Here is a 15,784-nt window from a genome sequence, read left to right as displayed (position 1 = left end):
AAAACATAAATATATTTTTTCAATTCTTTCTTTTAAGGTAATAACAAAATAAAACATTCTTGAAAATTATATATTCAAGCGTCAAAACAAACTGAACATCTTTTTGCGTTTAATATTTAGTAGCAAAACCCTTATTTTTTATTACATCTTTTTGGCATTGAATCGATAAGATTATTGATCATTTCCATTGTTACTTTCAACCAAGCATCCTTGATGGCAGTAAAGAGTTTCTCTGGTCTTCCCCCGACCTCATCTCTATTGATTTTTTGATTTACTATTTCCCACAGATTTTCTATGGGGTTAAGGTCGGGGGACTGTGCAGGCCACTCCATGACAACGACTTCTTGTTGCTCCAACCAATTTTTCACAACCTTTGAGGTGTGCTTTGGGTCGTTGTCATGTTGAAATATCCAGGAGGATGGCATTTTATCTTCAGCGTGTGGTAACATAACATTCTGTAAAATATCTTTGTACATATTCTTGTCCATAATACCATCGATTTTATGTAAAGGTCCTAAGATTTGACCTGAAAAGCAACCCCACACCATTACATGGCCACCTCCATGCTTAACAGTACCTCGACAGTGGATGCAAGCGTTGACTCTTTTCATTCCATCTGAACTCACCATATTAAATTTGGATTCGTCGGAAAACAAAACTTTGTTCCACTGGTCTCTAGTCCAGTTAAGGTGTTTTCGTTTAACCTGCTGCCACAGCTCTTCTTTGAATTGTACGTGTGCTTATACAAAGACCCAATGACTTAAGAACACCTGGAGCGGACTTGTATGGATCTTTTTTAAATTCTCGAACTATTCGAACGTCCTCTCTTGTAGTAGTGCATTTTGGGCGTCCTCCAGAATGAACTGTTTGTAGTGTTCCAGTTGATTTAAATTTATTGATGGTGTATGTAACAGTTGATTTAGCCATGTTGTACTTTCTGCAAAGCTCTTTATGGGATATTCCACTTTGGAAATCTATAATGAGTCTACTTTTAACTTCTATGCTGTGTTTTATCTTGGCCATGTTTGTACTCGTCTCTAAAAATCCGCATAAATACTTAAAAATTTGATTATAACACTTACCTGTAATTATGATTTTATATCAGACGAAAAATTAAAATTGTTTTGTCCTAATTTTATCCACTAATGCAAAATATTTATATTTCAAGTAACATTTTAGTGTACAAACATATGTATAAGGGTAATTTTCTCTTTGTTTTGCACTAACCAGCTTAGTTCAGTTTGTTTTGTCGCGTGGGGAGTAGAGTTTACAAGTTGTCTATTTTAAATATATACAGTAAAAGTGGGATTTGTAAACAAAATGCATGGTTTTCTTACCAGCTAGGTTCAACCATTCTATTACAGGAAATATTTTGAAAATATCGCTTTTTTCTTTTTTGCTGTACGGGTTGATTGTAAAAGTAAGATTTGTTCAGTTAGTTTTGGCCGACACTGTATGTATATCCACAAATTCCGCTCCAAATAAGGTTTATATATACAAAATTCTTAAGATTTGTTCAGTAGTTTTGGCCGACACTGTATGTATATCCACAAATTCCGCTCCAAATAAGTTTTATATATAAAAAAATTCATATCACCAAATTTTGTTACGATCCGCTTCCGAAAATCACTTTAACTTGCATAAATCGCTTAAAAATGTTGGTATACACACAAAATTTAACATAGTTAACTTTAATATGGACGTAAATCACAAGACCTAATTTCATAGTGTAGGGTATTATATGGTCGGTCTTGACCGACAATACTTTCTTACTTATTTTTTACATATTAATGCATGGAACACATTGAAGACAGCAGGCTACCAACTGCAATCTGTCAAAATTAGAATACACACGTTTATATGAAGACGATTCTTTTGACGACAGCACAGCTACACGACCACACGATTGCTTTTGCCGCTGTAGCCGAATTAAACTAATTTCTATTTCTGTCAACTACAACGCAGAAATAGTGTTGATAATATAATAAAAAATGTAAATCAAATGAGTGCTTAAAAAAAAATATTTTTTTTACTTAATTAAGAGAAGTTTTTGATAACCATATTGATGTAAATTAATAACAGGTACATAATTAATTATAACCATATATATATGTTTACTCAAAATAATTGTTTAAATCTTAATTACTTTGGAATTTTGTACGGTTATTTTTTATTAAAGTGGCACCACTGAATTATAAATTAGCTGTTTACTTTGTAGCTGTCGTCTTTAAAAAAATTCAGTAGCTGCCACACGACTACAACTCCAGCCAGCAGAATTTGTGTTCGTGTAGTCGTGTAGACTGCTGTCTTCAATGTGTTCAACGCATAAGTGATTATTTGTATCAGGTATGCTGTCCGAGGAAGCTCAGGAAGCGAGGAATAAAGACAATATGCTCTATAGTATAGAGCAGTGTTGCCACAACCTCAAAATATTTGTAACCAAGTTTGTTTAAAAAAATAACTAAATGCTAAAAAAATAACCAAAAAAAAATTTATTAGAAACGTCATGTTTTTAACTTTTGTATATCACGTAAATAAAAAACTCAAATTTCTATTGCTGCAGTTAGATTTAAATTACCTAAAGATTAATTTATAATAAAAATGTTTTTTAGGATCCAAATATTTCATTACATTTTTAATTAATTTTTCATTTTAATTAAAAACTATGTTCACTACATCCCTAAATCACAAAAATCGTAAATATCTTTTAAAATAATTATTCGTTCTCACATATTTTGATATCATTTCAAAAGGCTTGAAATATAATTAGTTTAAGAAAAATTATACACCTACAACAAGGATTAACACAAACCGATGTAAAAAGTTTTTTTTGAAGTACACCTTACATTAGTGTATATATACGATATCGTTATAATATAAAAATAAATACACATCTACACATCAGGAATAAAAATAACCAATTTTGGTTATAAATAACCAAAACGCCAACACTGGCATAGAGCCTATATATTACATCATTCGCGAAGAATTGGACGTGTAGCCACTAATGAAGACGTAATGCATAATTTTTTAATGGCTGCAGACCCATTTATAAATAGATTTCGCTCAAAGCTGCAAATAAAAAAAATTGGAGTACGATAATGATGTTAAAATATTATTAAACGACTATGCTTAAATTACTTATTCATGTTTTTTTCTATTTGTTTTTTTTTTGGGAGATGGGCGTAAAAGGTATATATTTTCAGGATCACATTCTACAATTATAATCAGCCCAATTATGAATAAAAATTCCCCGGGAGTTTTTTCCCTTTTCTCATTTTCCCTATTCAAATTCAATGGGAAAAAACTCCCGGGGAACAAACTCCCGCGGAATTTTTTGTTCATAATTGGGCTGAATATTTATTTTTTTGTGAAAATTGAGTTGATGCATTAAAAATCAAGGGAGTTATGCCTCGGATATTGTTCGAATTTCACACAAATGATTCTGAGTGTTTAAAAATGCTATGTGCCAAAAAACAATGTCTTAGGTCAAAATTTAATTTTCACTTTGTATGGGAGATGGAGTACAACTTCTTCTATTTTTAGCCGCTCGTTCTATGAACTTCAACCAATGTGCGACGCGCCTCAAGTTTCATTAAAATCGGCCCAAAAATATATAACATTTCGCTATCTTTTTATTAGAAATTCCAAATATTGAAAAATTTTACCTTTGACCTTCACGATTTAAAAGTTAACGTTTTCTGATTTTAGTAAAACTTTCACACCATTTTTAAAATTACCAGGTCTATAATATTATGAATAGGTTTTACTTAAAATGTATAATAATAAGGAAATTGGGCTCATTCGCCAAAATATGGACAAAAAATTAGTTTTTCTTGAAAATCGAAAAATTTAAATTGCAGTTACGGAAAACTGTAAGAGGTACTGACATAATTTTTTCATATTTTTATTCCCTATTATGATTTCAATAAATCCCAATGTGATGATCAAAAAATTCTGAAATTTGTTTAACAAAATTTTTAAAAATTTGAAAATGGATATTCGAAACGACCGTTAAAAAATATTCTTTTTTGGCCATACCTTCGAATATGTTAACGGTATCCTACGAAGACAAAAACTCATACACAAGTAAATACGGATATATTTTAAACAAAAATTCTAATTTTTCTCGAAATATGTTAATTTGTTTTCCTAAATTTTCAGGAAAATTGAAAATGGTGCAGCTTGAAGAGGCAATGGACTTGTATCTCTTTTTCAAGCGTTTCTAAATCACATACATGTGTATATATTATTTTTATATTACTTTCAATAAACATATTAAAACATAATCTTATGGCGTAGACAGACGACAGCGTTAATTTGCATTAGTAGTCTTAATTCAAATTAACTTCTGTATTATCCCCATCCTAATGCGCATTAGCTTTGACGTAAATACACAAAATCAAACTGAATTTAGCTATTTCAATATGGCAATACCGTCGACAATCAATCAGCTGTTGGAAAATTGTTTACTATTTTAAAAGAAAACGTAACACAGTAGAATAGAAAAAAAAGAGGGAAATAAAGCTGTAACTTCTAAACGGTTAGCCCGGTTTTAATGAAATTTCAAATTCACTAAGAGGAAATGTTGTAGAGTTTAAGTTTTGAATTTGGACCACCTGGGCTCACTAGGGGCGCGGCAACTGTTCCCCAAAGTAGGACACCTCGAGTATGTTAAATTTTTAAAACGATCATATTTCTTCCTTTGTGTTCCAATTTCAAGCAAATTATATACATATGTACATATATATAATCTCCTCATCGAGCACTACAAAAAATCTCGTCGTAGCTATCAATTATCTCTTAATATATATATATATTCCCGTCGTTCATACAAGGAGCATAGGGCCTTAACAAAGTCTTTCCATCTGGATCTGTTCATAGCGATGTTTTTAATTTCATTCCAGCTAGTATGCAGTTTGCAGCATCGATCTCAATTTGTCTGCGCCACGTATAAGCTGGACGTCCTCTTCTGCGGCTGCCTTGCGGGTTCCACTCAATAGCAGTTCTAGCAATATCTGAGCTTGACTTACGTAAGGTGTGACCTACCCAGTTCCATTTTCGCCTTTGTATTTCAACCGTTATAGGTAATTGGTTCGTTAGATGCCATAATCTGTTGTTTGACATAGTCTGTGGCCAAAAAACTCGAAGAATTCTTCTAAGGCATTTGTTTGTAAAAACTTGCAGGGCATTCATATCACGAGGGGCAGCATTCCACGTTTCGCAGCCATAAAGTAATGTAGATCGAACATTTGAATTAAATAGATTAATTTTGACCCGGCGAGAGAGATTTGGAGAATTCCATATCTTATTGAGTTGGCCATAGGTTTGCGTCGCCTTTCTTATCCGATTGGCAATATCTGCACCTGAACCACCGGATGTTGTGAGAATAGCGCCAAGGTAACAGAAGGAGTCAACCTCCTCCAGGGTCTCATCATCAATTGTAAAGTTATTTGCGACATCTGTGTTAATTCGCATCACTTTAGTTTTGCCAATGTTTATCCTGAGACCAGCGTTCTTAGCAAACTCTGTGAGACGTTGTAATTTGATGGTCATATCAGAGTACCGATGAGAGAGAAGGCAGATATCATCAGCATATTCCAGATCATCTAATCGGTCTCGAAGTCCCCATACGATCCCTCTATTATCCGACATAGCCTGGGTCATAACAATATCTAACACAATATTAAATAACAGTGATGACATCACACAACCCTGCCGTACCCCTGTACCAACGGTAATTTTCCTGCTAAGCTTTCCTTCGTGTCGAATGCGGCAGCTTGCATTGATGTACATACTCTTAACGAGCTGAATAATTTTCTGTGGGACTCCTTTACATTCAAGGGCTTTCCAAATCACATTGTGATTGAGAGTATCGAATGCTTTCTCGAAATCAATGAATATCAGATATAGAGGCGATCGCCATTCGACCGACTGTTCCACTATGATTCTAAGTGTGTTTACGTGGTCAATACATGATTTATTCGGACGAAAGCCAGCTTGCTGCATTCTGAGTTGTGGTGTTATAGCGTCAGACAGCCTTGTCGTTATTATGTGGGTTATTATCTTGTTCACCATGCTGAGTAACGTGATACCTCGCCAGTTGTTACGTCTAGTTAAATCTCCTTTTTTAGGTACCTTTACTATTATGCCTTCTTTAAGCTCTTTGGGAACGTTTTCGTTTATCCATATATCTTCTACTAAGGGCAAAAGGATTTGTGCACTTGTATAAGGATCTATTTTGAGAAGTTCTGGAGATATGTTGTCATTTCCAGGGCTTTTGTTGTTTTTGAGCGTCTTGATTGCGCATACAATATCAGATAACGAAGGAGTGGTGGTGGATATATTTAATACGTTATCGTGGGTAGTACAATTACATATTAGGTCGTAGTTTGGCCTCGGGGAGAGCATTGAAGAATAATAATCAGCCCATAGATCACGCTGTTCATCTTTGGATGTTATGAGTATACCATCGTCATTTCTTATTGGCCTTCCAGATATGCTAGGTTTGTTTATTATCCTTTTAACGAGCTTGTAGAGATCCCCGCTGCGATTTGTATCGGCTGCCAGTTGAGCCTCTGTTGATATGTTGCTTACCCAAGTGCGTTTATCATTGCGTGCGCTACGTTTTACCAGACGATCTGCAGCAGTATACTGCGAACGAAGATTAGCTTTCACGTTTCGCGTTTTGGCAGAGTTGAGGGCGGCTTTTAGGTCTTTTCTTTATAAGTGACCATGTGTCGTCAGATATCCACTGTTTACGTATGTGTTCCTTATACCCAATATGAGCTTTGGCAGCATCAGTTATAATGCGTTTAGTATTTTGCCAGTTTTTACGCTGGTTAAATGATGTTGATGATAGGGATTGTTGTAATGCATTATTATAATTTGAGGCTACTGTCGGATTTCTAAGCTTGATCACGTCGATTTTTTTCTGGATTGTTGGGACATTATTATCTACTGCAGCTAATTTGATGCGCATACTTGCCACCACTAGATGGTGGTCACTTGCAATGTCAGCACCTCGTTTGCATCTTACGTCCAGGAGAGAACCGCGCCATTTACGGCTAATTGTTATATGATCAATCTGATTCTCAGTTACGTGATCTGGAGATACCCATGTTACCTTATGGACCGGTTTGTGCGGAAATAAGGATCCGCCAATAACGAGGTTGTTCGCCGCACACATATTGACAAAAAGCTCACCATTTTCTGTCCGTCTACCCAGTGCATGAGTACCCATTATATTCTCCAGACTACTGTTGTCAGGACCAATTTGGGCATTGAAATCACCCATTACCACTAAGATATCGCCGATGTTCGAGGACGATATTGCGCGATCGAGGAGACTGTAAAATTCCTCTTTGACAGAATATTCCGAAACATCTGTAGGTGCGTAACATTGTATACATGTCATGTTACGTGCACGGGTGCGCAGCCTTACTGAGATTATCCTATCTGAATATGGTTTCCAACTTATAACGGCATTATGGGCTTCTCTTGACAGCAGCAGACCAACACCAGATGATCTTGTGTCACTTGCTGGTTTACCGGAGTATAGAAGATGGAGCCCCTCCGTGGTTGTTGTTTCACCAAAATCTGGCCAGCGAAGTTCACTTAGCCCCAAGATTAGTAGGTTGTAGTTCTTAAATTCCTTGCAAACTTGAGCTAGTCGCGATGATTCTAATAGCGTTCTTACGTTCCAGGTTCCAAATCGAGTCCGTTTTTTCATGCTAAATGTCGTCATCATTTGATCAGATCGTTGTTTATTTTCATTTGTTTCGGTTTCTATAATCGATTCAATTTAGGATGTAGTAGCTGATTAGACTTCTCCACCCGATCCTGATGCTGGGGCTGCCAGCGTGCCGCCAGGCCGACGTTCGACAGAGCCTCGTTAGCGTTAACAGGGGTCACCAAGTCCGAGCTGGGCAGTGGGTGAGGTTGTCATTTGGAAAGGATTGGCTATGTGTACAAATATAGTCTATATTTGTATTCGCTTCACTTTCCCTTAACCCCCTATTATCTCTTAATGCTTAGGAGATATTCGGATTTTAAAATTATTTTACCCACCCTACTACACCCTACAGTTTTTTGATCCAAGTATTTCCAGATTTTCTCCAATTTTCCTTTATTGGACTAACAACACATTTATGTGTCAAATAGAAAAAGAATTGTTCAAAAATAATGACTAAGTCCAAAGTTATATACATTTGAATTTAAAAAATTTTAAAAAGGCGATTTTCGCTAATTTTTTTGGGATAAAAAGTACTTTTTTCATTTTATATTATCGCCTACAATTTCTATTTTGGAAAAAAAGAAAAAATCCCATATCCATTGATATATAACAAGTCTACTTTGTGATTTTTATGTGGCAATTAATTGGGGAAAGCTTAACATCTAGCAGAGAATTTACTAATTTGCAACAAATTTGTTCAACATTGAACAATTTACAAACACACAAGTGTTTACTAAATGCAGAAACTGTCGTCTGTCAGCGTTAAATTTTAATTCACATTAGTGTGCTGTTAATGCAAATTAACTCTGTCGTCTGTCTACGGTATTAATTGCATTATTTGACAATTTAATTTATTAATAGGATAAACTCATTGATGAATAGAAGTAGTGGATTTTTAACCAATTAACCATGATAAACTGGTTGTTGAAAAATATTGTTGGATGTTAACATTGTTAAGTGACAAACATTTTTTATCAGGTATGTTCTGCAAATCACATTTTATAAAAGTGGTTTGAAATCACATAAAAGGTGTTTTGAGCACATAATTTATTTTGTGATTTTAAAACGTTCAGTAAAGTCACTAATGTTTTCAAATCACTTGGTTATTTCTGCGGCTATTACATGGAAAATATTAAAATAAATTATTTAAATAAATTAAACAAATAGGTCTTTTATTAATTTTCTTATAGAATTACTTGTTTTATTAAATAAACACTTAAAATTTAATAAAAATCTAGAGACACCTTTTCTGCTGTAAAAATTTATAATATTTGTTAGATTATATTATAAGTTATCAATATGCGTTACGTTTTTTGCGCTAATTGAAAAAAAAAACTGCAACAAAATTGAAGCAAGTGGTAACCAAAAGCAATTGTGTACTGTGGCAGCTTTGCTGTTTTGTTTTCTTTTTGACATAGTGGTTGAGCTTGCGCCATAGTTTTTGCAAAATTTTTATAAAATGTAATTCCATTGTTTTTAATTCCATTAAAGATATAACAGAAGCATTTTTATATTTTCACTTTAATATTTCTACAAAATTATTTGCAAAACAAAACATTTAAAATAAACGAATCAGCTGTTTTCTTGTACTTTCGAAAATTTCAAATCACACCAAAAAATACAATAACGGTGTGATTTACAGAACAGGCACAAATCACACGTGTGATTTTAAAACGGCATGTGATTTGAAATCACGTGGATTACAGAACACACCTGTATATTTACAAAATCGGTTGTTGGTGCCATTTCAATTAAAAATATGACAATTGATTTGTCAAAATTTGTTTCTGTGTAGCATACAATTCTGGAGGATTTCGACATAATCCGTTGCTTTCATAATACCCTGTATATGATATAGTAGCCCAACGCCATAGTAGGAAAATGATCCCCAAACAACGATATTACCACCACCATGTTTCACCGTCTTAAGAGTGTACAGTATGAAGACCTCGATCTGAATTAAATAAATTAATTTTCGTCTCATCTCTTGAGACCAGCCAGAGTAGAATTCAGAAAATTTTAACCTTTGATGAATGTTCTTTTAGACAACATTGGTACTTTTCTAGCACTGTGTGCTTTAAGGTTCTCTTTGATAAGTGTTTTCCGAATTGTTGATGAGTCTATGTTAATGTTCAAATCATTTTTTATTTGTTTAGATTTTCCAGCAAAATATGCGATTCGGATAGATAATTATGGGTTGATTATGGATGGCAACCGAACTTCAGTTGAGCGATAAAAATTAGCGGAAATAAAACACCCACAAAAAAATAATTAAACATTTCTTTCACAACAAAATTCTGAAGTTTCTGTAAGCAAAAATTAATTATTGATTCTACCTTCTACAGTTATTGTATCATGCCCTATAAAACAAATAATAAAACTAGCATGATGGAATGTTATTCTAGGTAATTTAATGTGATAATTATTTAACATTAACAAAAAGTGTAGTAGAGTCCAAATAATTAATTTTATTTGCAACCATATAACTTAAAAACATCTTAAATATTACATAGCTTCTTTTAAATTTTGGGAATGATAAGAATAATTGAATATATGATTATGGCAAAACAATACAAGTATGAATTATTAGAAGAACGCTTCATATTTATTCGTTTCCAGCAATATCAAACAAAAGAAAATAATTTAAAATCAAAACGAAATGACCATGAAAAATACAAAATAGTTTGTAGTTGTATGTAAACTAAGCATTATGTTTGTAAAACAAATATGTGCTGATTTCAAAATGAATTTGTAAAATGTATTAAATAGAGGGGTGAATATTGACAACTCTACCTAATAATTCTACCTCGTTATCACTGTACCATAGTTGTGAAAATGTATATGGAAATTTACAACAACAATCATAATATTCATATTGGTAGTTTGATATATTTTATTAATTTATTTTCATAGTCTCATAGTAACGACTTTTATATAGCAAATATGCAAACGCGGCATTTATGTTTAATAACTTTTTTTTTAAGAAAATAAATTTTGTGATTTTTATGGATACAATGTTGTTTTCTATATAGCTTTGGACTGACTATTGGCTTTTAATAATAATTATAAATATATATCGATTTCAGATGGATTTTAACCAAATGACGTTTAAAACGTGATTGGCTCATGGGGAACCGTGCATTCTCCTACTGTAACACGGTACATAGCCATCTCTGAAATACCATGATAATGTACAAACGCTGCAGCAATAACCAAAATGTGGAACAGTTGGTGAGATTGAAACTAAAATTTTAAAATAATTAATATATTTAGATATATAGATTTTTAATTGAGTAATTACTATATCAACATACCCATAAGTCGAATTTGCCAGGAAACCATCTTTCTGGCACGCGTAAAGCGTATAGAAGAGCCCCTAGTATGTAAAGAAAACCTGGGGAAAATAATAACGGATAAAATATACATATCAAGAGAAAATAATACATTTAATAATACCCATTAAAATCAGCCAACCCAAACTAGATTTGCTTATTTGAGTAAACCACCCTTCCATGGCACCATAGTGTATGGCTGGTATAATACCAGAAAGGCCGAAACTCATAAAAACGCCGGCTCTAAGTGGTCGTAGAGCTGGTTCCGAAAACTTGTCCCACAGGGAAACAATAATAGATAAACTTCCCAGTACGCAAACCACTGACAGATAAATTACTTTTGGTTGATAATGACAGTAAAATCCATAGTAGAGCCAAGGAACAAATGATCCCATTATAAGTAATGCTATTCCGCAGTAATCCAATCTGACAAAGTATATAAAAAAAATTATGTATGTTTACAGTAACAATTTATATCCATATTTAAAATCTGATTTTATAATCAATAAAAATAACACTGCTACAAAATAACACTTTTTGTCAGAACTTGAAAAGCAACCTAATGGAGGTTGTAGGCCTAGGTGAGGACATACTAAAACCGCCTTCAAAGATTTTGAAACACCCTCAATATTATGAGTTATTTTGAAGAAACTGTTTTAGGGTAGGTAGTAGTACTTTAGTACCTCTAACTCACACATTTTTAGACCGATTTCCAAATATTAAACGATTATGGATAGGTAAGGAATTAAGCTTTTATATAATGTATGCCTAACATCTACATTCCAAGAAATTGTTTTAGTTTTAATAAATAGTTTCGCTTTATTTTTTTTCGTAATTATTCAAATTCAACAATAGTTATTTAAATTTTTTTCTATGAAACTCTATTTATCTAATTGTTTTTATTATATTATAACCATTTAATTTAAAAACTACAACGTAAAAAATATAAATCAATGTAAATTGATTTGGAATTCCAAAGGGTGGCCCTTAATAAACGAAAGTTGGATTTTGGCCATTCTCACCCCCCAGTTTGGTAACATTAGTAAAAAAATCATCCTGAAAAAAATTAGTGCCGCAAGTCCTCTGAAGTTTTGAGATGCATTTATAAGGGGAAAAAATGCATTTTTTTCAGTTTTTGTAAAAATTTTGAAATTAAAAAATTACTTTTGCAATTTAATATGCCTCAGGCAACTAGAACAAATGTAGGAACAAAATTAAAATATTTTGATAAATATTAATAAAAGCTCATTTTTACTTAAAGTATATCCATATTTACTTGTATATTTACTCGTTAACATATTCGCAGGTATGACCAAAAAAATAAAAATTTTTTAACGGCAGTTTCAAAACTCCATTTTAAAATTTTTAAAAATGTTGTTAAACAAATTTCAAAATTTTCTGATCATCTCATTGGGATTTATTGAGAATATAATAGGGAATAAAAATGTGAAAAAATTATGAAAACTAGGATCGCCTGGTGGTCAAAATTCGACCACTAATAACGAAAATATACAGTTACTTTTGAGTATACACAAAACAATTTTTCACGTTTGTGTACAAATACACGTGTATTTAGATGTGTATACACTAGACATGCCCTTAAAAAATAGATTTGCTTTGGATGGGTCTTATTTTGTTCATTAGCAGCTAAAACTCACCACAAAAAATAACTAGAACACGCGCCGGAAATCGATTGAAAGTTGTAAAATTTTGTAAATAGTGGTACTTTTTCCGATATCTTAAAAAATTCCCTATTTGAATACTGTTCTTTAAACATTTGCAATAAACCTAAGCTTCTAGAGAAAATTATCTTTCTAATAAGAAAATTACCTTTTAAACCATATACAGTGCCGGACTTAAATATTCACACAGCATACAGATTTATCTTTAATCGTCCATATTTTTTAAACGAAGGCCCCAATATTCGTACGGATTTCAACAAAAATATTTATTTACATATAACTTATGGAAATATATGGAAAAACTAAACATAAGGTGGCACATTTCAGAAAAATAATTATCTAATGTTTCGAAGTTCGATTTTAAGGGGGACAAAATATTCACACAGTTTCTAATTTTTAATAGGAATATATTTTTTTTAAATAGTTTAATATTTTGTGGAGTAGCCTATCTTTTTAATGACTTCTTTTAATCGTCTTGGCATTGAATCGACCAATTTTTGGTGACGTAAGCTACAATGTTTTGCCATTTTTGTAATAGGACTTCTTTAAGTTGAGTCTTACTAATAATATGGTGCTTTCCTACACGTTCGGCCAATTTATCCCACAAATGTCCTATGTAATTCATGTCAGGTGATTGCGGAGGAGTCGAGAGAATGTGGGGAACATGATGCACTACCCATATTCAGACGTCATGGGCAGTGTGTTTGTGGTCATTGTACTGTTGATAACAGAAATATTCCCAAGCTTTAACTTTAGAGCGCATTGTAGTAGGTTTTCTTTTAAAATATTAAGGTACACTGTTTTGGCAATTGAACCGTCGATGAAAACTAAGTTTCCTACACCAGATGCAGCATTACAACCCCACAACATGACCCACTATCCACCATGTTTGACAGTGTTTACTACATTGTTATTTTCCAATTCAGTGTTTGGCCTTCTCCAAACTGTTACTCTGCTGTCCGATTAAAAAATATTATTGAAAAATATTATCTAACTTATGTTTAGTTTTTCCATATATTTCAATAAGTTATACGTAAATAAATATTTTTTTGAAACCCGTACGAAAGTTGTGGCCTTCGTTTAAAAAATATGGAAGATTAAAGATAAATCTGTATGCTGTGTGAATATTTAAGTCCGGCACTGTATGTTTCATCAATATCGGTGGACAATAACATACTTAAAAGTGTACCCCAAAAGAACGTGTGGCCTATTTATATATAAGATATCTGTAATAGTTTTTCCGTACCTGCGATTTAAATTTTGAAATTTTCGAGAAAAACTAATTTGTTGGCCATATTTTGGCGAATGAGCACAATTTCCTTACTGTTATTAATTTTAAGTAAAAGCTGTTCTGAATTTTATAGTTCAGGAAGTTTTAAATATAGTCTGAAAGATTTCCTAAAATCGGAAAACGTTAACCCTTAAATCGTGAAGGTCAAAGGTCAAATTTTTCAATATTTGGAATTTCTAATGGAAAGATAGCGAAATGTTGTATATTTTTGTGCGGATTTGGATGAAACTTAAAAAAAATATAACATGAAGTCTAGTTTTTACAATAACAGCACAAAAATTAAAATTAACCCTTAAGAGCACTTGGGGTTAAAATGACCCTAAACTTTTGAAATCATAATTTTTGTTATGGTTTTATAAGTTTGGGTTAATTTTAACACCAAGTGCTATATAGGTTTAATTTTAATTTTTCTTCTGTTTTTGTAAATACTAGGTTTTGTGCTATATTTTTGTTAAGTTTCATCAAAATCGGCCCAAAAATATACATTTCTCTATCTTTCAAAGAGAAATTCAAAATATTGAAAAATTTTACCTTTGACCTTCACGATTTGAGGTTTAACGTTTTCCAATTTTAGTAAAAATTTCAGAGTATATTTAGAATTATCTGGACTATAATATTCTGAACAGCTTTTACTTAAAATTCATAACGGTAAGGAAATAAAGCTCGCTCATTCGCCAAAAAATGGCCAAATAATTGGCTTTTCTCGATAATTTCAAAATTTTGATTCGCTATTCTCAATAAATCCCAATGAGATGATCAAAAAATTCGGAAATTTGTTTAACAAAATTTTTAAAAATTTTAAAACGGAGTTTTGAAACTACCGTTCGAAAAATACGATTATTTCATTTTAACCGGAAAATTAACTAACTGTCGGTTTATTTAACGGGGACCATTTAACCAACGGTTACCGATTTACGTTTCTCCATCATTTGATTACTTAACCAAATCATTCAGTAGAAAGTATGGCAATAATATATGCATTTGTTTACGAAAAATAGTGTAATGAAAGATTGATATATAAAAAATTGTCTAAAAGACGGCATAAAAAATAATAATTTGTGTTTTCTTAGTGGTATAATAAAAAAAAACGTATAAAACTCAAAAATATTAAGGTACCTAACTGTAAAATTTACAGAACAAACTGAACAACAATTACTGAAAACCAACAAGGAAAAGTGCACATTTGTTGTTTGGTTTGTAAGTGCAACATCCGGGTGGTATATGGATCACCCCGTGTAAAATTTCCTTATCTTCGCTTTACACTTTTAAAAATGATAAATATTACAAAAATATAAATGTTTTTCCATGTTCTTTTGTTATATTTCTTACAATTAAGATGCTAACCGGCGAAATTTGTTCGGTTATATTTAACAGCAACTTTGTTGTTAAATAGTGTCAATTAAGAATTAATCGTACATTGTGAAATTCAAATTAGCCTAACTTGCGGTTAAAGTTCACGTTAACTTTTAATCGTACATTGTGAAAATGGCCGTAAATATGAATATATTTTAAGTAAAAGTGAGCTTTTTTAATATTTATCAAAATATGTTAATTTTGTTCCTACATTTCTTGTTCTAGTTGCCTGAGGCACGTTAATGGCCTGGCGGATTTATTAATAACTTTAACATTTTTGGACCAATTTCTGTTTTTATGTCTCATTAGAACGACAATTACGTACACATTTCAATTAATTTATATTAAATTGCAAAAATAATTTTTTAATGGCAAAATTTTTACAAAAACT

General features: G+C 32.3%; 1 protein-coding gene across 1 annotated transcript in view; it reads right to left on the bottom strand.

The window, feature by feature from the left end:
- Nucleotides 1-10,124: 10,124 nt before the first annotated feature.
- AdipoR (adiponectin receptor) overlaps nucleotides 10,125-15,784 on the bottom strand; it is a 37,621-nt gene continuing 31,961 nt past the window's right edge. The window contains exons 5-7 of the mRNA XM_065498253.1: nucleotides 11,192-11,493; nucleotides 11,050-11,129; nucleotides 10,125-10,978 (exon numbers count right to left, since the gene is read on the bottom strand). Coding sequence (XP_065354325.1) covers nucleotides 10,844-10,978; nucleotides 11,050-11,129; nucleotides 11,192-11,493 — 517 coding nt within the window. The 3' untranslated portion in view covers nucleotides 10,125-10,843. The remainder of the gene's footprint in view (nucleotides 10,979-11,049; nucleotides 11,130-11,191; nucleotides 11,494-15,784) is intronic.

This window comes from Calliphora vicina, chromosome 1 (assembly GCF_958450345.1).
Source record: "Calliphora vicina chromosome 1, idCalVici1.1, whole genome shotgun sequence".
NCBI classification, from domain to species: domain Eukaryota; kingdom Metazoa; phylum Arthropoda; class Insecta; order Diptera; family Calliphoridae; genus Calliphora; species Calliphora vicina.
This window is presented reverse-complemented; position numbering and strand designations above follow the sequence as displayed.